Source organism: Gobius niger (assembly GCF_951799975.1).
Source record: "Gobius niger genome assembly, chromosome: 11".
Lineage (NCBI taxonomy): Eukaryota > Metazoa > Chordata > Actinopteri > Gobiiformes > Gobiidae > Gobius > Gobius niger.
In genome coordinates, this window is record NC_136862.1 from 22,814,128 (window position 1) to 22,840,896 (window position 26,769).

The following is a 26,769-nucleotide window of genomic DNA, read 5'->3' on the forward strand; positions in this document are numbered from 1 at the left end:
CAGAACCCACTGCCATCTACTGAATTACTATTATGTTGCATGTTGTTGGAGGGAGCATGAGTGGCCTAGATCTTCCCGTAGAGATTGAAACTAGACCACCTCTGAGTCATGACTCCAGCCCCCAGCTGCTCCTGCCCATCCAGCGCTCGACGACTAAAAATACTCTCTCCTCTCAACCAGGAAAATCCCTCTGCCCCACACAAGTGTGGTCATGATCATAAAGTCAGTTTACAATTCAGACAATACTGTAAACCTGGACTAAACTTGTTAAAGTACTCAATTTAAAACCCCACAGGTCTACATTTCCTTTCTGTTGATAGTAATATGATAATAACATGTAACAAGAACAGTATGCAGAGGCTGTAATCAGTGCAAACCCATTCAATTGCTCACAACTCGTGCTGTTGTTTTGTCCTCCTAAATCCAGGACAGCACATAACTCGAAGGACTGGGACTGGTCTTTGCACAAGTTTTCTGAATCATGGCGTGGCTCCGATTCAGAAAATTACTAAGAAGTGCTTTTGGAAAACACCAAGAGAGAGAGAGTGACAAGTCTGGGCCTTGACTTGGCTTCGGCACCGTCTTCAGACCAATTTGCAATAATAAGGCAATAATGACGAGACTGAAAGCTCCTTGGTATTGGTACTGGAAAAGTCACTCATTCCCTGCCCTGTTCCTTCCTGGTTTTGTTCATTTGTTTTTCCATCTCTCATACCTGTCGCGGTCTGCCAGAAATGAGGTCAAATGAAGAGTTTGCCAGGTTTTTGAGTCATACTTGAAACATTTGCAATATGAAGGCTGTCTTAAAATGGCATCAGCACCTTTCTTACGTGCAGCTGAAAACTTCATGGGCTATATTGGTGAGAGGATGATTAACTGTCAACCATATACAGTGGGAGGAAAATGTATGTGAACACTCTGGAATTTCTCACATTTCTGCCTATATTGGACATAAAATGTGGTCTGATCTTTACTAAAATCATAAGAATGAGTAAACAGTGTCTGCTTAAACTAATGCCACCCAAACAATTACATTTTATCGTACTTTTATTAGCCATAACATGTAAACATTCACAGGACAAGGAGGAATAAGTAAATGAGTTGTCTTTAAAATACAGTGTGTGGCCGATTAATTGTGTTTAAAGTTGAAATAAGGTTTTTCCAGCTCCTCCTTTTCAAAATATAGGCCTATTTATTGCATTAGAAAACAACAGTATTCTCTTGCGTGCCACTGTCTATAGGGGTATAGTCCCTTGCAGCCTTTTGCGCACGCAGCTTACTGTGACTGATGAGGTCTACTCTCAGATAAGCTCGTCCCAGTGACACAGACAGGAGCAAAGTCTAATGCGCGGTAATAACGACTGTCTATTCAGCCCAGCGTCCGATAAACCTTTGCATACATCACTTTGCATATGCGCTCTCTCTCTCTCTCTCTCTCTCTCTCTCTCTCTCTCTCTCTCTCTCTCTCTCTCTCTCTCTCTGCCTGCAGCTGTTAACGCCATACCCCCCTGTGAGCACGAGGGAGGGGACTGTAGAGATCTTGCCCTGTATTACAACAAACCCTCACTCCTTCCCAGTGAAGCAAACGACCACGAGGTTTTTGTGTGTGTTTTTTTCGGATGCGCCCATATGACAACACCACCGGATTCAGTTCCTCATTGTATTGTATGGCTAACATTTTTCTCGTGCGTAATTTGACTTCAACCACTGAATGAAGCAGCGCATGTTGGAGCTTGTGTGAAACAGCAGCAGCAGCAGCAGCACTGAAGTGGTAGAAGACCATTTAACGAACGTGTTTGGATAATAATCGCAGAACGGGCTAGTACTGACAGCGGATTATAACTTTTCGGCGTCATGACGTCGGTGTGGAAGCGACTGCAGCGCGTGGGTAAAAAGGCTTCCAAATTTCAGTTCGTGGCGTCTTACCAGGAGCTGGTCTTAGAGTGCACGAAAAAATGGTAAGTCAAATACAAGGTAATGACTCATTAAGTCTGTATGTTGTTCTGGAAAGCGTGTCTTCTTTGTGATCAATTGTCATGTAGTATTTTATCCTCGCGTCACCTCTTCACCTCTCATGTCAAATTGTTTCCGCTACTTCGTCAGTCTCCCGTGCACAAGCGTGAGTTTAGGTTCAGGGGTCACACTTAATGACATTTAGGTTACAGGAGAGGGAATTATTTAGACTCTGCGGGAAATAAAATATTGATGCCTTTAACCTTCTCCTCCTTGGTTCAACACAACAGAGATGTGACATTTGGCATAGCACCTATACTTAAGACTATATTTAGTTTACACAACGGATGGTGACTTAAGCCTATGGCATAATTAACAACCCAGCAACCTTGGATGAAGAGGAATAAAACTAATCATTTAAAGAAGTCACTATAAGCAATTAAAGCACATAAACGTTGTGAAACATGTGCTCGTCTTCTCTATATTTCTGTCAGAGTTACAGACCTATGTTGACATCATCATGTCAACTTGCAGGAAAACTGCTGGATGTGTTCCAGCTCGGTGACATTTCCTGTGATGGAGAACAGCAAATGGTGACTCAGCCTGTACCAGGACTGATGTCTAATGTAAATGTACTGACCTGACTTACTATTACCTATTATAATTTGAAGAAGAAATGCAGGCGTGTTATTTGTGCCGCTGTGAAACTTAACAAACCCATAACATGCCTGCACTATTGTTTGTTTTAAGGTTAATCCCAGCTTTTGACTGATAGAGGTTAAAGACAGTGATGGGAGTCTGTGTTGTTTTTGAAATTGACATACATTGTGGAGTTGATTGAAATAAATAATATTCATAATTACTTGGACACTGTAATCAGGGACGGTATAATCCAGTGGCTCTCAAATGTTTCACATCATGCACGACCTAAACAAATTTGGGTTTATCATTTAACCGGGCCTCAATTTCGTCAAAAAATAAAACTGTGATTAAATTAAACAAAGATGAAAAGTACCATCTGAAGTGACCACAGTTTGGGAACCACTAGTCTAATCAACTGCTTATTCCCATGTTTGATGGACACTCCAGAGAGTGTATCTGCAAATTATATTGATTTAGAAATAATGAAACTTAATTGTCTTTATTTATTGATTGGTTATTGAATGGTTATTGTGTTGCCTTGAGTTCAGGGATGGCCTTACCGTACCATCTGCTCTGTTTACAATTAATTACCAACAACTTAAACCAAAAAAAAGAAACAAGCAAGCTCTGAAAACTAAAATGAAGTCAGTGTCGTAATCAATCAATCCTCTGTGTTTAGGACAATTACATAATATACAGTGGTTATTTCTCAATCTTTCCATATCTTCCACTTTCCAAGAGTACACTTGAAGATCTTTAGACCTTTGCCCACATGCCAACAAACGCTCTGCACCTTGTAACCTGTCAATAGGGGTGTAGTTACTACACATGTAACTATACAAGTACATGTACTGTCTCAGCTTTCGTTAACTGTTGCCCTGTAATAATGCTGGAAGCACATAAGACAAAGAGTGATTAAGAAATAGGCGGTGCCACTCCCTGAAATGGGGAAATCAGTGATTAAAGGTAACTACGTGTCAGAACGATGACCATGTGATATTACAGACTAAACATCGTGCATTAGTCGTTACATTCAAGTTTTGTAACCATTGTGCAACCAGGAATCCATGGTTCAGTCTCATGTTTATTCATGTTTTTAGATTTAATTTGTATTTATTTTGTATGTTTAGTGTGAGGCACGAGATGCAAATGGCTTGTTGTTGGGGCAGGGCATAATTGCTTGGTTGGCTGTTATGTGAAACAAGTACTTAGTCTTAGGCCAAACAACATAATTGGACCCACTGTGTGAAGAGAGCCAAAAAATATCTGAGATCAAAGGCTGATCCATGAGCATGTGACAATGACAGAATAACACAAAAGACAGCACAGAAATACTTCATTGAACCAACTGTGTGCCAGAGGGAAAACAAACATCAGTGGTGTAATGCATTCTAGAAACATGTCATTATGTTGTGCAGTGTGGTCTATTCTGTGCATACAATTGATCGCTGCGACAACACCATTCTACTCCTCGTCGTTTTGTCCCGGGCTACTTATGAAGATGTACATGCCTTCTTGCATTATACAAAATCATGTTTCAATGTTCACATATTTCCTTATTAACGGATGTATTTTATTACCTGGGGGGTATCCCTCTTCCTATGAAAAGCCTGGCCCCTAATTTAGATGCAGGTCACATGACTCTGAGCTTCCTGTGTCACTTCCTGTTTAGCAGCTGTGTGAAAATGCCGAAGGAATGAACTCACAAGTTACTCAAGATGTAAAAGCCCCCATGAATAAACTACTATTTAGTATTATTATTTATCAAATGACTCTGCAGGGTAATTATGGAGCAATGATGGTCACAAGACCTTCTGTCCTTATACTGGGTCAGTTAGATCTTATGAGCTTGTTGATAGGCAGCATTACATAAATCATACACATCACCACACATTGCCATTTAGCAGGTATTGCTCAAGAATGTATTGCTCTCTTTAGATATTTCCATCACTGGTGTGATAGAGGCTGAAGCAGTCCTGATTGAAGAGGGACAGTTTGTTTAGGCTATGAACATAGGATTTCCTGGAACAAGAGTTAGCCAGGGATAATTTCCCCATTTCTCAATATCTTTGTATCATGATTCAGAGTTATTTCTGGTCAAGCACTGGCACGTCCGCTACTTTCCTCATCTCCGCCTGTCAGCTGTCACCTTTTGAGTGAGTAAAGGGCGGATTTAACCAATCACAGTGAAGTGTGAATTCTCCGATGGAGCAGAGAGCTATAGTTATCTCTCTTAGGGGAATTTAAAGTGAAAATTGCGATATGATCACTTCTAACTGGCTGATCCACAATGGACTATGTCATGCCATGTACTTTCAGCAGGTGCATAGTAAAGCGACCTAACTTTGAAGTGTTTTTACAGTCTCTTGTCTGTTGATTGCTTCTCCAGGCAGCCGGACAAACTGAGAGTGGTGTGGACCAGGAGGAACCGCCGCATGTGCTCCAAGGTAAAAACAAACACGCCACAAAACGAAGTATATGGAACAGGGCGTGGTAGACTTTCTCTCATTCCTATTATGGACGTACATTTTCTTTTTTCTTCTTTTTGCATGTTCTTGCGGTCCAAATGAACATTGTTGATGGGAGCGTTGAACTGAAAGAGCTTATTCTAAAACAGATCATTATTATGTTCAAATTTGAAAAAAATCCTTTTGCCAATAATAAAGTCATGCTTTTAGGTGCATTAAGTAACTTTTTATATGGGAAAAAAGTAGATATTTATGCATAATTTGACCTTGTAGTGACCAAGCAGCTGTATGAATGGTCACCATGGCGCCTTTACTTTGCATCACAGTGGTCTCTATGATGACTGCTGTTGGAGCCTCTCACCAGAAAACCTACAAAACAATTGATCCAGGAGCATTGTAGAGACCACTGTGACCGAAGTAAAGGCGCCATGCTGCCTTCTCATACAGCTGCTGGGTCACTACAAGGTCAAATAAGCACAAATATACAAAATAAAAAAAGTTGCATCATGCACCTTTAAAAGAACATGTCAACTCATTCACTGTTTACAAAGTGTTTGCGGGTGAACCTGGCTTCTTCAGATGTTCCTGGCCCTGGGTGGTTTATTGTAAATCTACAATAGATGATTAAGGAATTTAGTAATGCTGTTTGTTGCTGTGTGTTTGCTGTTTGCTATATTAAAAAAAGTAATAGTAATTCAATGCGGTGACACAGCGGCGTCTATTGTGTGTTTTAGCTCCACAGTTGGCAGCCAGGAATCAAGAACCCGTACAGAGGGATGGTGGTGTGGCCCGTCCCAGAAAACATTGACATCTCAGTCACTCTCTTCAAGGTACCATCAGCAAACAGGCCCCCTGTTTATACTGTACACTGCGAATATAGGTCAAGGGTTACTGAGGGGTGAACAGGGTCAGATGAGTGCTTGCCATTATGTCACCAAGACATAGGGGAGGGACATCCTGTCTTTGATTATGCCTGAAATGTATGTTTATTTTTACTTTTAATATTTCCATCCCCAACTATGGTATGATAAAATTGTGCCTTGTGTAATGCTTTGAGCGATTACTTTATGCTTGTTATGTTTTAGGATCCTAATGCTGACGAGTTTGAGGACAAAGAGTGGACTTTTGTCATTGAGGGGGTAAGCATAACCCTCTCCAACTTTGCAATGTTTGTTAGAACGAAACTCATAAAAATCTACTCATCCTCAGGAAAACAAGGGGCATCGCAAAGTCCTGGCGTCCGCAGACGTCAACATGAAGCGCTTTGCCAGCCCCACCCCGACACAGACCGACCTGACGCTGAAACTGAAGCCACTGTCGGTGAAAGTGGTGGAGGCCACGCTCAAACTGTCCCTGTCCTGTGTCTTTATCCGAGAGGGCAAAGCCACGTGAGTGCAACACCTACACCATCTTATTTTAATCATTTAGAAATCGCTGTACTGTTTCTGTCCGCCTTGAAGTTTTAGCATTTTGCATTTTTGTAATCTTTGGTTGTACTAATCACTGGTGATAGAAAGTTTCGATTAGTTACACAGCCCTAATCTGCAGCATTAGCTTATTTGAATGAGGTCGCATTGCTGTCATGGCTTGTAGTGAAACAGCAATGCAGTGAACTGAAAATCATTGTTATATGTCATGTCATATAATATATCATATCATTTGGGTAAATAGTCACATTTCTATAGGGCCTTTCTACCTGCATTTTACATCCAGGTACTACTTACCCATTCACACGCTCATTCACACACCAATGTGCACTGACACTAGAGGCAAGGTTGGTGAAGTGTCCTGCCCAAGGACACAATGTCAGTGTGCACCTGCGGAATAAAATTGCAATTGGCCTTACAAATGAGATTCTCTGGAGTTAAAATAGGCATCCTTCTCTGAGTCGAGGTTCTACTTTGCATCTAACTTGGAAGCTTTTAAACTGTAATATTTATTGCTAGACTGCTACATACTGTACTTGTGGACTCTGGACTCATATATATATATATATATATATATATATATATATATATATATGTATGTTCAAAGGCAAATAGTATTATTTTGTAAATGATTGTACCTGCCTAAGCTTTACCTTTTTCTTTCAGTGACGAGGACATGCAGAGTCTGGCCAGTTTGATGAGTGTCAAACCCACAGACATCGGGAACCTGGACGACTTCAACGAGAGCGATGAAGAGGAGGACAGAAAGTCTCTCAATGCAACAGGTTTGTGTCTAAGTACTGTCCCATTGTAATCCACCTTTAAGGCCGTATACTACACTTTATTCAGGCTTTTTGAAATACTTCAGGACCGCCATAGTTTTACAAACTATCTGTCTTAAAGTGACGTATCCTGTGTAATTTCTTTTAGCTACCACTGCTATTTTACATTGTGAAATAATGTCCAGCAAAGACAGTAAGGAGTGAAACACTAGGCTAGTCAAGATTTCAAACTGTCTTGAAGCGACCTCTGCAGGCAGTAGAGGGAATGACATGTTATAAAACAGTTTATTTAAGTTTTTACTCTCAGCTAACCTATGTTTTGACGCAGTGGCGAACACACTTTTAAACTCTAATCTGCACAGATCGGGTCTGGTTACGAATTATGAGCTTAACTAATGTTTTGTGTTCCCCTCTATGATGATTTAAAGTCTCGTCAAAACTTCCTAAATGAAGCTACTTGTTTTAGAAGTAGAAGAGGGAACAAAGCTCAGAATGTCTTCTTTAAATCATGAAATTTAGCTCTAATTTAATACAATGCTCATGGACTAGCCCTCTGCTGGCACAATTAGGAGCAACTAGTAATTAGGATAACAACATTATATGATAGCTTGAGCAAGACGTGCTTTAATGGGCAGTTGGAGAGCTGAAATGATCGGACCTCGTGACATCAGCAGCTGTGGGCCAAGTGTTATGAGCTGAATGAGAACAGAGGAGAGACTGGCTATGCGTGTCAAAAGCAGTCAAAAAAGGTATGGAGGCACTCTGGAGTAGCAAAAATTAAAAATCCTTTATCAATACATGGACAAGAAGATTAAAAAACGCCAACGTGTTTCGACAGCTATGTCTTCATCAGGGCGATTTTTTTGTTATGAGCTGAATATGAACTGCTCAGAACTGACAGAATATGCAGAATTAAAACACAGCTCCAGGTTTTACTTTTTATGAGGGGGAAATATTATCATGAGTTGCTAGAAAATTTTGTTTAGTGTAATGTGGGTCTGGTTCATCTTTTCCTTTCTTTCTTTCTTTCTTTCTTTCTTTCTTTCTTTCTTTCTTTCTTTCTTTCTTTCTTTCTTTCTTTCTTTCTTTCTTTTGCTGCTTCTGTTCTTCCATAGCTGTTCCACACACTCTCATTCGTCCTAACCGCCCCGCTCCCCCTCCTCCGTCCAACCAGAAGCCTCTTGCCCCATCTTCAGGTATCTCCCACCATTTGCCCATTTGACACCCTTGTGGCACCCCTTTTACACGACACTTTTTAAGAGTCTCTCTAATTAGGACATCCTCTAGAACAGACCATTTCACACACTGATACTAATGCTCAGCTGTGGTTGAAAATGCATTCCTCATCATTCGCACTCGTACACTAAATCCTCTATAAAGTCATGTGGAGCGTTGTGCTGTTACTAATTTCCTTTAATAACATTAGTTTGGCCCAGGCGGTACATACCTGGAATTAGTTCCGGTGTTTTTATAATTTTGAAGAAATCTTTCAAGATGAACTTGATAAACAGTGTGGTCAGCTTACTGATCTCTTCGTGGTACATTTTGGAGTTTTACACATTTTTAATCCAGACAATGTGTGCTCTGTCTCTATCCAGCTTACAACTTCTAAAACCTACAAATAACCACTGTAGCAATGGTCATTATATGAATTTTAAGCCAAAACAAGACAGCAGACATTCATAAGTAATCTACTGCACTGTATTTGTGATGCACTACAGTCTGAATATCATCATCTTTCACTATTTCATCACTGAGATTCATTAGTTCATTACATTTCCCTTATAACAATCTTAATAGGTGTTATTAAGACAAACCATCATGTTTCCATTATATGCCAAACATTTTATATAACATTTCATATTTCACTGTGTTTCTCATCTGTTTCACCTCATTCTCCACTCCATCTATCCATTTCAGTCCGGGACCCCGCCTCGTCCCGCCCTCCTCTGCCCATGGCCCCCCGCCCGTCGCCGCGCCACACACGACACGCCTTCTCCTCCGCTCCAGCACAATCAGATCCCCAGCCTTCCCCTGGCCCCTCCCCCCAACCGTCCCCCCGGTCCAAGCACAAAAAAGTAACCATTCAGGCTTCAGATGCAAAACTGCACGATTCGCCTACCGCATCTGGTGCACTTCCTGTCTCACTTCCTGTTGATTTGGGTAACCTAGCAACCTCACATTCGAAGAGTCCGCCCCTAAATACAGCTGTAGCAGCAACTCCATCCACTGTTTCTGCACAAATGGCTATAACAGATTCAAAAGAGCAAGTCATTTCACCTTCCTCAAGTCAAGCAGCTTCTAAACGTTGCCCAGAACAAGATACAAGCAATCTGTCGGTCTCAGTGATGTCATCCCTAGATATTATTGTAAATTCATCCAGTACAGCTGCCCCAGGCACTAAGCAGCCGCATACTAAATCAAATTTGGACAAGACGCCCTCTCCCACTAAGCCCTCAGCCCCCCTTTCCGACCCCGTTCCACAACCTCTTTCTCAGCCCCCTTCGCTGCCAAAAATCTTCCAGTCAGTCCCAACAAAAGGTATCAGCAGGCGGGATAGCCCATATTCATGCATGTTTTGAAATGCACACTGCCTTGTTTGCGATTTACCCTTTAAAAGTAGCCTAAAAGTAGCTTGTAGTGAACATCATTTTCTTTCACAGTTCCTCTTTCGAAAGAAATGGAAAACGTTTTTGCAGTGCTTCTCTGGTCAGACCAGACCTAACCCTCTATTTAGGAAACACTTGCCTAAAGGAGCTGCTGTGCTTTGGTTACTGCATGGTGTTGTGGTTTGCCAATGGATGACGTACAGACAGGTTTAGACAAACTATGTCATTTCAAATGGGTTCTTTGTCAAGTCTGGTAGTTATTGCCAGCATATTTTTGTCTGTTATTGACAGATATAGTGAATGCACGCATGCTGTTATATTAATATGACATGCTTATGTTAGCTGCGTCTTTGTTGCATTTATTTTAAGCTTTACATATTTTTAATAGTGTGGTTCTTCTTTCACTTTGACACCTCATATCAACACACTGCTTCCTTCTAACTATTTTTTGCTCTCTCATTTCCACTTTTCTCTCCTCCTGCCTGTTCAGTCCCAGTTTCATGTCAACACCGCCCTCCAGAGGCTGAATCAGAGCACGACATGACCTCAGCTTCTGGTTTGTACTTAACCTCACAATTCTGCAATTACATGTCACTCCAATTCCTCACATGTGAACTCTATACTGCCTCCCTCAGGTCGGTCTCATCTTTTCAAGCCTCACATTGTCGCCTCTGTCGCTCGTCCCTCCTCTCCTTCACCCTTTTCTCCTGACGCTCCTGATTCAAGTCAAGCTCCTTCCAATAAATCTGCTTCTATTTCAGAGACAGGTATTCATTCATCATTTTTTGTGCACAAAACCAAATATTTTAATTATATCCAATATTGTGCGGGTAAAGATCAGACCAAAGACAATATTATTTTCAGTTACTTTGATATTGCATTTTTTTATAATCTACTTGTCTTGCTCTTGTTTAATTGCAACATAGTTATGTGCATCATGGACAGTGCTTTTTCTGCAAATTTGCTCTTCATGTAGCGCTTGTTTTTGCATGCTATTGCTAGCGAGGCGATCAGAAATACATTTGCGAAGGTTAAAACTTAATCAGCGATTGAATTCTCGCTTTAAAATGATATGCCGCATGTCTATATTCACATAGATTTAGGTGGTAGAAGTTGTGTTTTTAAGGCATTGAGAGACAAAACTGGTAGACTATCAGTTCAGTAGGCCTATCGGACATTTGTGGCCGATACCCGTTATCGTATTTTTTCCAGGATCGGCTCCAATAGCCGATACCCGGATCGGTGCATCCCTACTTGCAACTTCAGCTTCTTCTCTTTTCTAAACCTGTCCTATCTTTCCTTCCTTTCTGTCCTTTTACTTCTCCTGTGCTGACCTTTAGGGAGTGCTGTAGGCGCTCCAGATCCTGCCCCTGTCCCGTTGCTCGTCAGCCCAGATCTGGACGCTCTGTGTGACCCTCTCTCCTCCCTGTCTGTACTCCAACCTGCGTCTCAAAAACGTTCTTCTGTTATCAATGCTCCGCCTCAAAATACTGCGGCTGTAAAGATACACACAACAAAACCAGGTACATTTAGTGGTCAACTTTACCGTTGTTGGAGAATTCAAAATAATAATGAGATACTCTGACACTAATCAATACTAAAGCTGATCGATTTCTAAACTGATATTGAGCTTACTATGACACTGAAACTGGTAACTAATCTCACAGTTATCGTTCTTAGTGAAATCATTGTGACTCAACATTTTATTTAGTAAGATGTATAATCTTTATTCTGCAGGTCCGTCACTCAGTATCGTTGAAGAGGAACCCGTCACAGAAGAAACAAACGATAGACCTCAAAACAACCATGCAGCGCCAAACATCAGTGGAGCCAAGGCAACAGCGAAACCAGCAGCACAACCAAAGACAGTAGTTACACAAGATAAAGCACAGGCTGATAAACAAAGGTGAGTTTTGTCATGAAATATTGGCGCGACATGTGTGCCCTGGTGCCTTGCAAAAACAGACTTTTTGGTGCTGCATGAATTTGAAGCTTGTGTGTTTTGGGAGTCAGTGCTTCTGGCGTGGCCTGATCTAATGCACTGAAATAGTTCGTACAACCAGGAGGGACCAAAAAAAAAAAGACGTCAGCAATACAATAAAGGGTATGATTAGCTCAGGGAAATATCTCCCTTAATAAAGAGGAGATGGAGAGGCTGAAGTGGCAATTTTGCAGCCTTAACATAGAACAAGTGGCTGAATTTCACTACATCAAATGCACGGTATCTCGTGCTTTGACTTGTGCTCTGAGATCCTAACACGGGCTGACAGCTACAGACGGGCTGCTGTGTCTTTGACCCCCCTCGCATGCCATCATAATCATTCTCCAAAATAACACCCAAAATATGACTTCACCCCCCTCGTTTCTGTCCCCAGTCTGGGCCAGTCCCACCCAGAGCTGATCGTAGCCCCGCCCCCTCCCTGGCCCTTCTCTATGAGCGAGAGCGGCGCACCTCAGCAGCCCTCCACGAGTGTCGTAGCAGCTTTTATCACTCCTAAAAGAGAGGTGGAAAATGCGGTCAGTAAAGCTGGTGACGAGAGACCCCCATTAGCCGAGCTGGAGGACATTTTTGAGTCTCCCGAACACGAATCCGAAGCTCTGTTTTTGGAAGAGGACGAGGATTCTAAACGGGACACGATTAAAAGATGTCCTCCTAGGTGAGTATCAGTGTTCAAACAAAGGATACAGACACATAAGCAGGAAAGCGATAATTTACATGGATGTGTGAACTCCACGTTACTTGGAGACTGTCGAAGAATAACAGTTTATTGAGATGATGAGCTGACTGATGAAAATTCAGGAGGAGGAGGAGATGGAGAGACTGAGGAGGCTCATAGGTTGGAGTGGAGAAATGTTGCAGCATATACAGTGTATTGGCTAACAAGTGAGATTGTTGTGTTTTCCAATTCAGTTTCAGAGGGCAAGCATAACACAAGAGTTGTTGTCTATTTGTTGTACAGTTTTGAACAGAAAACGACGACAAAACAATCAGAAGAAGAGAAGCAAATCAAAAAGCAAGAGGATCGCAAAAGAAAAGAGGAGGAAGAGACAAGGAAACACGAGGAAGAGCGGAAACGACTTTTGGAGGAGGAAAGGAAACGACTCAAGGAGGAGGAGAAGAGCCTGCTTTTGGACGAGGAGCTAAAAGTGAGGAAGGAGCAGGAGAAGAGGAAGCAAGAAGAGGAGAGATTACTAAAGCAGAAGAAGGAGCGGCAGGAGGAGGAAGAAAGGAAAAAGCGGGAAGAAGAAAGGAGGAGGCAGGAGGAGGAGGAAAGGAAACGAGTGGAGGAGGAAATGAAGCGAGTGGAGAGAGAAGAGTTGAGGAGAGAGGAGGAGAGGAGGCAAGAGAAAGAGAGAATAATGATAAAAATTAAGGAAGAAGAAGAGGAGAGGATGAGAGAGATGCAGGAGCGCGTGAAGCGAGAGGAGGAGGTGAAGAGGAAGATGGAGGAGAAAAGATTGAAGGAGGAAAAGGAGAGAAAAGAAATGGAGGAAAAGAAGAAGAAGAAAGAGGAGGAGAGGAAACGGAAAGTGCTGGAAGAGGAAAAGATTAGGAGAGAGGAGGAGGAGAGACGACTGGAGGAAAACAAGCGTAAAAAAGAGCAAGAACAGAGAGACAAGCAAGAAAGGGAAAGAAAACTAAAAGAGGAAGAAGAGAAGAGACGTCAAGAAGAAGTAAGGAAAGAACAAGAGAAGAAGAAAAAACAGGAAGAGGAAATGAAAAGGAAAATGGAGGAGCAGAGGAGAAAAGAGGAGGAAGAGAGGAGACGTCAAGAAGAAGTAAGGAAAGAACAAGAGAAGAAGAAAAAGCAGGAAGAGGAAATTAAAATGGAAGAACAGAAGAGAAAAGAGGAGGAAGAGAGGAGACGTCAAGAAGAAGTAAGGAAAGAACAAGAGAAGAAGAAAAAACAGGAAGAGGAAATTAAAATGGAAGAACAGAAGAGAAAAGAGGAGGAAGAGAGGAGACGTCAAGAAGAAGTAAGGAAAGAACAAGAGAAGAAGAAAAAACAGGAAGAGGAAATGAAAATGGAAGAACAGAAGAGAAAAGAGGAGGAAGAGAGAAGGCGGTTGGAGGAAGAAAAACTAAAGAAAGAGATAGAGATGAAAAAGCTACAAGAGGAGGCAAAAAGGAAAATGGAGGAAGAAAAATTAAAACAAGAGCAAGAACTGAAAGAAAAACAAGAAATGGAAGGGAAGCAAAAAGAGCGAGAAGAGAAGAGACAGCAAGAAGAACAAGAGAAGAAGAAAAAAGAGGAAATGAAAAGAAAAATGGAAGAACAGAAGAAGAAAGAGGAGGAAGAGAAGAGGCGACAGGAAGAAGAAATATTAAGAAAAGAAATGCAGATCAAAAAGCAACAAGAAGAGGCAAAGAAGAAACTGGAGGAAGAGAGAAAACAACTAGAGGCGGACAAACTTAAAAAAGAGCAAGAACTGAGAGAGAAACAGGACAGAGAAAGAAAACAGAGAGAGGAAGAAGAGAAGAAGAAACAGGAAGAGGAAAGGAAAAGAAAAATGGAGGCACAGAATAAGAAAAAGGAAGAAGAAAGGAAACAGAAAGAGGCTGAGGTGAGGAAACGACAAGAGGAAGAAAAACTTAAGGAAGATTTAGAGATGAAAAAGCAACAAGAAGAAGCAAAAAGGAAAATGGAGGAAGAGAAAATAAGAAAAGAACAAGAACTGAGGGAAAAACAAGAACGGGAAAGAAAGCAAAAAGAAGAAGAAGAAAAGAGACTTAAGATAGAAGTAGAGAAGAGGATAAAACAGGAAGAGGAAATGAAACGTAGAAAGGAAGAACAAAGAAGGAAAGAGGAAAAAGAAAGGGAACAAAGGGAGGCTAAGGAGGAGGAGGAGAGGAGACAACTGTGGGAGGAAAAACTAAAGAAAGAGATTGAGATCAAAAAGCAACACGAAGAGGCAAAGAGGAAAATGGAGGAAGAGAGAAGACGCCAGGAAGAAGAACAGACGAAAAGAAAACAGGAAATTAAAAGAAAAATGGAGGAAAAAAAGAGAAAAGAAGAGGAAGAGAGAAGGCGGTTGGAGGAAGAAAAACTAAAGAAAGAGACTGAGATCAAAAAGCAACAAGAAGAGGCAAAAAGGAAAATGGAGGAAGAGAGAAGACGTTTAGAAGATGAAAAAATTAAAAAAGAACAAGAGATTAAAAAGAAAGAAGAAAGAGGAAGAAAGCAAAAGGAGGAGGAAGAGAAGAAGAGGAAACAGGAAGAAGAAGTGAAAAGGAAAATGGAGGAACAGAAGAAAAAAGAGGAGGAAGAGAGGAAGCGGTTGGAGGAAGAAAAACTAAAGAAAGAGATTGAGTTAAAAAAGCAACAAGAGGCAAAAAGGAAGATGGAGGAAGAGAGAAGACGTTTAGAAGAGCTGAAAGAGAAAGAAGAAAAAGTAAGAAAGCAAAAGGAGGAGGAGAAAAGACGCCAGGAAGAACAGAGAAAAGAGGAAGAGAAGAAGAGGAAACAGGAAGAGGAAATGAAAATGGAGGAAGAGAGAAGACGTTTAGAAGTTGAAAAACTTCAAAAAGAACAAGACCTTAAAGAGAAAGAAGAAAGAGTAAGAAAGCAAAAAGAGGAGGAAGAGAAAATACGCCGGGAAGAAGAACAGAGGAAAGAGGAAGAGAAGAAGAGAAAACAGGAAGAGGAAGTGAAAAGGAAAATGGAGGAACAGAAGAGAAAAGAGGAGGAAGAGAGGAAGCGGTTGGAGGAAGAAAAACTAAAGAAAGAGACTGAGATCAAAAAGCAACAAGAAGAAGCAAAAAGGAAAATGGAGGAAGATATATTAAAGAGGAAACGGGAGGAAGAGGAAAAAAGACGTCTGGAAGAACTGAGGCGTCTGGAAGAAGAGAAACTTAAAAAAGAGCAAGAACTGAGAGAAAAACAAGAAAAGGAAAGAAAAGACAGGGAGGAGGAAGCAATGAGACTAGCTGAAGAGGAAAAAGTCAGACAAGAGACTGAACTCAGAGAGAAGGAACGGAAGCAGAGGGAAGAGGAAGACAGAAAGAGGCAGGAAGAGGAGCGAGTGAAAAGGGAAGAAGAGAAAAGACATAAAGAACAGGAGAGAAAGAAACACGAGGCGGAAGTGAAAAGACATCTCGAGGAGGAAATAAAGAAGGAAAGAAGGAGGCAGCAGGAAGAGGAAATGATGAGGAAAAAGGAAGAAAACGAGCTACGAGAGAAAGAAAGAAAACAACGGGAGGAGGAGCGAAAAGCAAAACTGCAAAAAGAGAAACAGGAAGTCGAGAGGATGAGCAGAAAAATGGCCGCCGTTTTGAACGAGGCGGATCTGAACAAATCAGACGAAGACAAACAGAAAATGAGAGGACACACATTTCCCTCAGGTTTGATCGACACCACGTCGAAAGTCACGCACAAACCTCCTCTGGCAGTGAAAGCGCCTCCTCGCCTCCCTCCTCTGGACAGAACGAGCGCTACACCCGATCCACCCAAAAGTATCGGCCAATCGCAGGACAGCAAAGAGCGGTGAGTCAGAATAATAAGAGATACTTAATCGAATGGGGTGATCGATTGATTTGAATTGCTGCTACCAATCAATCAGGCTAAAGTGATCATTGCATGAAAAGTGTGCATGAATAATGAGGTTTTGCTGCCAGTAATTAAAGCTGAGGCAGACTGAGCTTTCCAAACGAATGTGAAAGCAGGTAGAGCGGGGTTGTCATGTTGGAAGACGTTGGAAGACATTGAGTATAAACGTGATAAACCCATCACAAGACAATATAGGATCACATGACTTTTTGGAAACTTCTACCCCAGCTTTAATCACATATAATCACTTAAATCATTTCATTCTGCTTTCTGCAAGGCGTCTTTACCACTTTTGGTTTCTGATACGATCCTTTTTTCTCTCTTTATTCCAGTCTTGAACCCCCCTCTGTCGCAAAGCAAGCCGCAATCCCAAACAATCCCGAAAGGCAGCAAACGTGTAAAAACCCTCCAACCCCGACAGGCCACATTGTTCAGTCCGTCGCTCAAGAGAAACTCCCGTGTGTTGATGCTTTGCCCACAGTCACAGCTCCACAACATACAGTAACAGATGCTGAGATTCCTTGGTGGAAAATGCTGGAGGAAAAAGCAGGAAAGGAAACTGAAAAGGCTGTGACTATGGAAGTTATTGCGCAAGATTTAAATGATTTGAGCAGAGGGTAAGACTGGATAAGGGGCTGTCTTTTACTCTTTCTTTCACTTGTTTTTGCTATACACTGCTTTTCAAATATATAATGATATTTGTGGTGCTTTGCTGGGAAATCCGGGGTGAGTATGTTGTTATTTCACCAATTCTAGCGGGTTCAGAATGTTTTCAGACCTCTTTTGTTTTTTCTATTATGTTGTAGTCTGACAAAAAAAAACATATAGATTCCTTTCAATTGATAAAATTTAGGCTAAAACTGAAAAGCATTTATTGGAGAAAGCACCCGCTCTACAACAGAGAAGATACAACCTCTATGCAAGCCTAATAATAAAAGCAAGTTGTAGTAATTTGAACATTTTCAGTGTCCGACCTCAACATAGCAACGTGTGCATAAATCGAGGGCATGAACACTTCCTGAACCCATACTTCCAAGCCATGTCCGCTCTTCTAACTCAAAGCTAAATTAAAGATTGAATGTGTAATAAATGTTACTTTCTTTATGTTCACAGGGAGGACAGTTTTAAAGCAAGCCCTGAAGTGCCGCCAGCTGCACAGGATAAAACTCCAGAAAGCATTGTGCCTTGTGAACCTATCGCTCCATTGGTTAAAGAGGAACCCGGGAGACACACCACTGAACCGGCAATCCAGCCGAAATCCAGCCCCGAACCAAGTCCCGGACACATTGCATTGGACCTGGCACCGCTTCCTCCCTCGAAATCACAACCAGACCGCGTCCCACAGGCACCAGCAGTAGATCCACAACAGGATACAACCAATGGAGTAATAAAGGACAATGAAAAGCCTGTTGTAGAGGCAGAAAAACAGCTTTGGGCTACAGTGGAGGAGAGCACGGAGGAGGCAGAGCAGGACAGAGGGAGGAGCCATCCCGAAGAGAGGGGTGTGACCGGGGGGTGAGTGCGAGACGGCGACTAAAAATACTACAAGCATTTAAAAGCCGCATGGTGTCAGTAATTTGTTTATTAATCATGACAATCTCAGTTGCATGATGTTGGCTAACTTCACTGACTTCATCAAATGTGTTTCACAATGTCTTTGCAGCCTGTGGACATGCTTTAATTTATTTACAAGCAGAATGTGTTGACAGCGCCCTCTGCTGGCTGAGGTTGTGTGGTGAATGATGGTGCTTAGTCACATATACAGTACACTTACTATGATTTGAATGGCATTATTGGAGATAATAGTTGTTGGTAATTGGATTGTATACATTTTATGGATTTTTTTTTATTGAATCAAGGATGCTGAGAAAATAATGTGCCATTTACTGATTTACTGTTTTCCAAGTCTACTTCAGCCGCTCCTAAAACAGCAAGCATATTTTCTCATGAGTTGTTATCTAGAATAGTTTGGACACACACCAAAACAAAGTCTAAACTGCACTCCTTCACGCATGCTGTCCTGCAATGTTTTCGCTCAAGGGGGGTCACTTTAGGGTCAGCACTGTCTCAAAAATGTTCTTGTTTTCATTCTTGTGTCCTGTAGAATTAAGGCTGCAAACACTTTCCCGACAAAAACTGCAGCCAATGGTCAAGCGCCAACCAACGCAGCCGCTGCTCCAGATGAGGATGCCCTTGCCATCTCTATTTCACCACCTAAAGCTTTCTGTGACACCCTAGAGGGGCGAACTTCCACAAAAACATCACGAGATCCTCCCAAAGAGACACTTTCTTTTGTGGAAAGTCTGCGTCTAGCTGCCAGTGAGAATCAGAAGAAGGAAGAGAAGACACACAAAGAAAAAGAGAAGCTTGAACAGGAGAAATTTGCAATGGAAGAAGAAATTTTAAGAAAACAGCAAAACGAAAAGAAAGGAGTAATTTTGGTCATAGATGAGGCAAAACAAGATCTTACCAAAAGTGAACCAGCACAAAGTAACCCCACCAATGGCCCTCCTTTACGAGAGGCTGAACTAGACGATATCGCAATTGATGAAAAGCTAACCAGTAAAGAAACTAAATCAGAGGTGCATTTGCCCATCCAGACTGTTTCTGCAGCGAATGACAAACCGGCTTCAACAAAGCCAGCGACCAAAGCAGGGCAATTGGGGACTAAACTTAAAAATGTCCCGTCTGGTGCTATTCCCGCCTGGATGAAGCAGGAGGAAGAGGAGGAAGTGGAGTATGAGAGCGGGCATGAAGATTTGGGGTCGGTTTGGCTGGCAGAGCTGTATATGGACAAGACGGGGTGAGTGTCAGCAATATCGAGAGTTATGGCTTGTCATCCCGATTAATTGACGGAATATTTTTTATATCAGGTCAAGGGACTGAATGCTTCTAACACAGTGAATGTTTCTCACCCATTATGTTTTAATGTAATAATGAATGAATTAAGAACTAACTTTGCTCATGATGGGCGGCAGGGGCCAGTGCCAGAGCGCTTCGCACCAATCCAACGGTTATCAGTGTATTCCCGCCTCCAGCTGTTGCATTTTGTTCTTCTCTTCACCCGTCTTGTGACTGTCTGTGGACACTGATGTGTGAATGAGAGTGCAAATGCGGGACAGTTGGTATAACATAGACAATGGCTACAGTCTGGCATGCTTACCGTATGTGTGTTTCAATGTGTTTCATGAACCTGCTCTGTCCCATCTAAAATACAAACACCAAATACATATATTGACTAAATTGGAAAGTGCAGAGTCTCGAAGTAATTTGCTTTTCTGTAGTTGCAGGTTATAACAGAGGTCAGATTAATATTAATTACTGTATTCACAAGTATTTCCTTTCTTTAGCCCAGACCAACCGTCTCCACAGCAACCGGCTACTTCTGATCAGCCGTTACAAGATCAACAGAAGGATTTAAACGCTCCCCAAAACAGGACTGAGTTTTTCCTAACCATCAACCCATGCTCACCTCACGAAAAAATAACATTGTTAACTGAGCAACCTGAAATAAAAGAAGCCAAAATTAGCACAAAACCAGAAGCCACCAATCTGGATCAAGATGCTGTAACTTCTACTGTGCTTTGTCAACCTGCTCAAAATGCTGTCGATAAAACACTGGGAGCTGAGGACTCCAAAGCAAGCGCTGCTGAACATGAAGTGACTGAAAAGAAGGAAACGCAAAATACAAAGACGAAAGAGGAGGTTGTCGTATCTCAAACACCTGTATGCAGCCAAGTTACCAAAAACAAGCAACTGCAGGAGGAGGAGAGATTCCTATTGGCCAGACTCCAGCACATGTCAGGTGACCGGTCTCCCGTCACCGGCCCCAAAGCCATGAAACGACTAATTCCTGATCCACAAGAGATGGACGTAGAGGTCGATGTGGTTACTCCAACAGTGGAAGCCATGCAGGAAATCCCTCTGTCTGAAAAACAAGTGTGTGAAGAGATGGAGGTGGACATGTAAGTCAGCATGGGCTATGGACCAGCTGCTGCTTGGCACAAAGAGCTCTGATTTGGCTTGAAGGCAGATTGCAACAAAGCAATTGCCTGGTTGCACAGCATTTGCTCATAAGACGTACTGCTATATACTATATTACAGAATATGACATAACAAAACATCAGCTTTAATCGTGGTTATTGACTGAGAAACGCAAACATATCTCGAGAAACATTCTGGATGACAATGAATATGTTCATAATTGCAATCATGCATTTCGACAAAACACGGATCGTTAGTTGTAATGTTTTTTCTGAAATAAGTCAATGGCACAAGATATTTGATGGAACTAGTCTTAAGATGGCTGACTGAGTACATTAACATGCCACTGTTATCCAAGAGTTAAGTTTGCCTAACTTGCATTGCTTTCTGTGGTTGTAACATCAAGTAACTCGTACTGCCCAATCATTTGGCTGCTGCACGTAACATAAGAGATCGCCTGCTGCTTTACGCTAACCACAATCATGCCATTTTTATATTAAATGCACTCTGATCCTGTTTTCCCAACGCCCTTGTATTCTGTTTTCCAGACTCAAAGACAGATTATCCGATGTCACTGACGGAGTAGGGAAGACGTCGCTAGAGGAGAAGACAGTGATTATCCCAAGCCAAAATGGTGGCCACACAACGGTTCCGGAGAGCCTTTCTCCCTCTCATCCGTATGAGATATCTACATCCAGACTTCCAACTTTGATAGAGGAAGAAACCATAGAAGTCAAAGCTGACTCCACGTGTCCTGCAGCAGTGGTTAAAGAAGACGCTGATGGGAAGGAACACCCAAAAGAGGTACAACATAAAACGTTTCAATAGCTTTTAATATTTCCCTATCGCAATAATCGTCTTGGTTACAAATCAACCTCCAAAGTCCTATGCACTTCCTGTGTGATAATACTGAGTACTATCGTTTTATTTTTATGATTTGTAGGACTTGGTAAACTCAAGTCAGTCGCTGCTGCAGTGGTGTCAGGACATCACCCAAAACTACAAGGGGGTCAAAGTCACCAACTTCAGCACATCCTGGAGGAACGGACTCGGTTTCTGTGCCATTCTGCACCACTTCCACCCAGAGAAGATGTAAGCAAGACGGAAATCCTTTTTTGTGTGCAAAACCAACTTCATCAAAGTCATATTTCACTTTAACCACTGTCTTTTCAATCACCTACTTGCTGTTATATTATTCTGTGGGTAATTATATGTCTTTTGTGTAGTGACTTTAAGCAACTGGATCCTCATGATATCAAGATCAACAATAAAAAGGTAAGCTCCGGCACGGTGGTTGGATGACTTACTCAACTCGTTATTACAATTGAGTTTTTTTTCTCACTCACAGGCGTTTGACGGTTTCGAGTCTCTGGGCATCTCTCGCCTCCTTGAGCCCTTGGACATGGTGCTGCTGTCTGTCCCGGACCGGCTCATCGTCATGACATACCTCAGTCAGATCCGCTCCCACTTCACCCACCAGGAGCTCAGCGTGCTGCAGATCGAACACAACAGCAGCCAGTCCAGCTACGGGCTGTCCCCCAGTGGCCCCGCCCCCTCCCAAACAGCCGCCGCCGCCTTTTGCATGGCCCGACTCAACGAGGGGGTCACCGTGGAGGAGGGAGGGGGAGCACTGGTCGTCCCACCGCCAAGAGTCAAGAGATCAGGCAAAGGTATGAGACGTATCCATCTTTGTTGGGTAACTGGGTATTTTGAAGTACATGAAGTGAGATAAAGCTGACTTTATGGGAAATAAAATGGCTTGACATTGATACTGCAACTCAAATTCAAGCATTTAAATTCGACCATACAGGTTTCCTCTCGAGATGAGTGGAGACTAATGACTTATTTTAGCGCACTGTCTTGATTGGTACAACTTTAGCTTATATTACACCAACTTTGATTGTATTACTCTATTTTAAATGCTTCCAGCCTCTCACTACTCATCACTCTATATTTCCAAATCAAAAGCACATGAATGCCCCAAAGTTATAAAAAAAAAAAAACCTAAAAAGCACAGATGCTTTGGGGAACACCTGAAACGCAGCAGGAGATGGTTCAGTGGGTTTAATGGTGAAAGTTAGTGGAGTGTTGAGCTGGTAGAGCCTGAATGTAGACGCTCCAAATCCAATGGAAAACAGAAGGAGCCTGGTCTGATTTAACAGCTGGAAAGACTTATTAAAATGCAGGAGACATGTGGAAACTGGTGATCACAAAATGGACACCACATGGCTCTGGGCGGAGGGGCAGGTGCATGAAGGGGAGATGAGTGGATTAACTGGCACAAGAGACAAAGGAATTAGGTGAAAACAGAAACCAGGACTGGGCTGGATTATCGGTGAATGAGAAGACAGAAAAACAAGGTGGTGCTTTTCAGTCAAATGAAAGTCATATTTTAGAAGGCTGAAAAATGGTTTGAAATATAAACACTATCCAAAAATGGAACATGAACGGAGGTAGAGGGAGCATTATAGCATGGCACTGTATTATTATTTAAAGCCACACTGTGTAACATTCTACCTAATAAATGAAATTTAAATACATTTATTTACATTATGACAGATATTTTCATCTTTGAAAAATATCTATGGATAAATGTACAAACAAGCATGTGCTTTTTCTGTGAGCGGCCCAGCTCTCCTAAGACGTGACTGTAGCTTTACCGGGAGTGGGTACGTCTCCAGCTTGTCTCCATGGCGATGTCGACTAAAGTCAGAATTTGGTCCTCATCCAGATCCATTCTTTGATTACCCACTGCAGTAATAGCCTTTTCTGTGTTGAGCTTGACATTAAGAGCATGTTTTGTGTTGATGACAACAGTATAGTATATGTTACGCAGTGTGCCTTTAAGATAAACAACGTTACAAACAATGTTGTTGTTGTCATTATTAACTCATCATTTCTTTTATGCAATCCCCCCTCCCTCCTCCAGTTTTGTGATTTAGTTTGATCTTGATCTGTATTTAGAAATAGTAATTTAATCATTTCTTGTGATTAGTGTTGTAGTAATAATAGTAATAGTAATACTTTATTATTAGGACTTTTATTGTTATTTATACATATACTAGTCTTACTCACCTTTGTTTTCACCACTGATACCATGCTTGATTCATTTTTATTAGAGACGACATATTGTATATTGCCTCAATCTCCGTCTGCCCTCCACCATTTCTGTGTCTTTTAATGCATCACAATAGAATAGTAAAAGATTCACAATCATCATTACATTGGAAGTTATGAAGGATTTAGGTTTTCTATCCAATCTCTATAACTGTTTGGTCCGTCACAGAACCCTCTTTTGGGACCTTGATCAATATAAAAGCTTACTGTATGAACTATGTGTATTTTTTTTTAACATTTCTTTATTGGAAATATTTTAAACGGCTTCTATAAGAATAGTTGTTTTCTTTTTCCAGGAGAAGATTCAAAAACTCCAGCTGCGCCTCCAAGAGCCATCAGCAAGGCGAACAGTCAGGTGATTTAAAAGCTACATCAGACCGCGCTAACATTGTCTTAGCTTTGTAAACATCTGGATTATTAATTTGTCCCGTAGGATGAAGACACACCTAGTGCCACTCAAGGTTCTAATAACTCAGGTTAGTCTGAATGCAAAATGTTCATTTTCCCTTTGCATTGTTTTATAACTGATCGCTGTTTTTGCCTGCAGAGCTGCACAGTGACACCGGGATACAGCCTCCTAAACCTGTTGAGGAGACCATGGTCAGCACGCTCTTTCTTTGTGTTTCCTTTGTTTCTCGTGCTATTTGTCCTTTGCTGTAAAATATCAAGTCAGTTCAATTTTTGTGGAATAACCTCATGCCCAGACTTTTTATTGGTCCACCTTTCTCTCTCGTTCAGTCATGCTAATTATGTCGCTCTGGGTCTGTACTATATTTGTGATTTCAATTGTCATTGTCATCTTTTTTCACCTCGACATGTCGCTAATCCTCGGACCTCTCTTTCTCTCTTCTCCTCTTTGCACCCTGTCCTCCTGGTCCCCTGTGTGTTCCTGTATGGCAACCATCCCGTGCTGGTTGGCTCACTCTCACGTGTGTCTGGTTTTGTGTGGTTTGGGGTCAGCGCCTGCAGGACACCAGTCAGTACGTCCTGAGTGAACTGGCCGCTTTAGAGACGGAGCAGAAGCACATCGACAGCAGAGCGGCCGTGGTGGAGAGGAGACTGCGGAGCCTCATGGAAACAGGTGAGGGGTCAGCAATGGCGGAGCACAGTTTTCAACAACAGGTGAATCAACATTTTCTATTCCAAATCTTCGCAGGAAGTGACCGCGATGAGGAGGAGCGTCTAATCCAGGAGTGGTTTACCTTAGTGAACAAGAAAAATGCCCTGATACGAAGACAAGACAATCTTGAATTATTGTAAGACAACGAACAATTGTGCCATGTGTAAGTACTGCAAAGCTGATCTGTTGATGCTTCTGATTGTGCAGACAAGAGGAACAGGATCTGGAGAGGAGATTTGACCTGTTAACCAGAGAACTACGAGTCATGATGGCCATTGAAGGTGAAGATTCATTAAATTAGTTTCAGCTTTACAGTGCTGATAAAGAGACAGTTTTAACTTTTGCCTTGTGTGGATCTTTTTGCTATGATTTTGCCTTGTTATTCAGACTGGCAGAAGTCCTCAGCTCAGCAGCAGAGGGAGCAGCTGCTTCTCCAGGAGTTGGTGTCTTTGGTGAATCAGAGAGATGAGATAATCAGGGATATTGATGCCAAAGAGAGAGTGTAAGTGTAAAATAACATCAGCAATACATGTGGTGTCTGATGTGAATAATTACGTTTGTGTGAGCTCTCAGTTTTAAATAAGTCAAATTTTTGACATGGCCTCCCTCAGTGTTTCTGGTTCCTCCGTTTATAAACTGGGACTTTATATCCCTCCAGTATGCAGGGGTTACACTTGACATTAGCTCCTCCTTGTTATCGGCTCTTAGCTTGTTAAATTGTTCTGCGTGGGGAGAGTATTGCCTTTTCGCAAGTGGATCCCACCCAATATGATTTGTTTGTTCTTCTTAAATGATTAAATTAATAATTTAAGTTTTGGGTCTGGCAACAATGACCAAATGTCGCACACAGGTCCAGCTGCAGAAAAACTCAAGGGATAAAAAACATTACACATTAACAATTTTAAAAGAAAATGTTAAAAAATGATTAACAAATATGGATGAATGAATAAATTGCTAAAATGACCAGTCCTCCCCTTCCTGCAGGGCCCTAGAGGAGGACGAGCGATTGGAGCGCGGTCTGGAAATGAGGAGGAGGAAGTACAACAACAAAGAAAAATGTGTTCTTCAGTGAAACTTGTGCCTTTCATCGGGAGATGATTGTGACATTTCAATTCCCATCTGTCTTAAATAATAGTATTATTTTGATTTGTACTACAGTTTATTATTTATTTTCAATTATGCTGTGTTTCTTTTGCACATAGGAGTTCAGAGTGTTTGTGGGTTCAGTATTTAAAATGGTTTTGTAAAGAAAATGTGGGATTGACTGTGTTTTTTTTTTCTTCTCAAGTGCACTTCAAGATAGATAAATTAAATGTAACAGATTGCACACATAAGTATATACATCTTATACCAGTGAACTGACTATACTTTGAAAGCTATGCAAAAAGTAATGAGCTGGACTCAAATCCAAATTAGCAGTAGGCCTAATTGCCTGATATTTGTGGTGAATGTATGTGAATCACATTCAAGTTTTCTATTTATCTTGGCATGCCAGTGGTAGATCTTTTTGCACAAAATTAAACCATATGTGCCTTTAAAACAGTATGTAAAGTTATGATGATGAAAAATATGTAAAGAGAGTTTGTGCATGTTTTGGAGCTTTTGAAAAATGTTGCGCTGCTGCAGTATTTTTCAGTGGCATTCGTCACAATTTTATAGAAATTTATATTTAAGTGGACTGAAGTGTTGAAAATAAAAAAAATATATGTATGTTTGATTGTCTGTCATTCTTACTAATACTGTGATGATAGAAATGGCGTTAAGTTAACCATGCAATAATTTTATTTAGTCAGCTTTTAATATTAAAATGACCATTTGACTTTAAAAATGTTTTAAAGTAGACAAGGTAAGGCAACTTTATTTATATCGCGCATTTCGTACAGATTTAAATGGATTTGAGCCAGCCCTGAATAAGGCTGTGGAACATAGGGGAAAAAAGCCGACCTGGCAACCTGACATAACTTCGTTAGCGGCTGCTGCAGGAAGCACATAAGCTACAGCATCATCGCATCTATTTATTGCTTAAGATGGGAGAGTTCGCTCTTGGATGAAAGTTTGGATGACCAATGTGTTTTGAGGTTCATCAAGTCAAAAATGCTCAACATTCTTGACTTGATAT

General features: G+C 41.5%; 1 protein-coding gene across 11 annotated transcripts; it reads left to right on the forward strand.

Moving 5' to 3' along the window:
* Window positions 1-1,521: 1,521 nt before the first annotated feature.
* ehbp1l1b (EH domain binding protein 1-like 1b) lies at window positions 1,522-26,294 on the forward strand. 11 transcript variants are annotated; one of them, XM_079566951.1, is made up of 27 exons: window positions 1,522-1,958; window positions 4,985-5,042; window positions 5,798-5,893; window positions 6,149-6,202; window positions 6,273-6,451; window positions 7,157-7,275; window positions 8,388-8,468; window positions 10,372-10,437; window positions 10,517-10,648; window positions 11,222-11,404; window positions 11,619-11,787; window positions 12,257-12,538; window positions 12,842-16,366; window positions 16,762-17,046; window positions 17,543-17,944; window positions 20,962-21,217; window positions 21,357-21,505; window positions 21,640-21,688; window positions 21,762-22,083; window positions 23,827-23,885; window positions 23,964-24,006; window positions 24,078-24,130; window positions 24,491-24,611; window positions 24,687-24,786; window positions 24,858-24,931; window positions 25,038-25,152; window positions 25,635-26,294. In XM_079566951.1, exons 1-27 carry the CDS (start codon window positions 1,855-1,857, stop codon window positions 25,720-25,722), a joined length of 7,164 nt encoding a protein of 2,387 aa, XP_079423077.1. In that variant the 5' UTR covers window positions 1,522-1,854; the 3' UTR covers window positions 25,723-26,294. The 11 variants fall into 11 exon arrangements, with proteins under 11 accessions (XP_079423077.1, XP_079423081.1, XP_079423080.1 ...); XM_079566955.1 differs by having other exon boundaries at window positions 24,500-24,611; XM_079566954.1 differs by having other exon boundaries at window positions 11,225-11,404.
* The last annotated feature ends 475 nt before the right edge of the window (window positions 26,295-26,769 follow it).

Bases quoted from the DNA above. Each gene is read 5' to 3' on its own strand.
- ehbp1l1b (XM_079566951.1), top strand. From the start codon at position 1,855: ATGACGTCGGTGTGGAAGCGACTGCAGCGCGTGGGTAAAAAGGCTTCC. The intron at 6,452-7,156 runs GTGAGTGCAACA...TTTTTCTTTCAG, and splicing joins ATCCGAGAGGGCAAAGCCAC to TGACGAGGACATGCAGAGTC. The intron at 7,276-8,387 runs GTTTGTGTCTAA...GTTCTTCCATAG, and splicing joins AAAGTCTCTCAATGCAACAG to CTGTTCCACACACTCTCATT.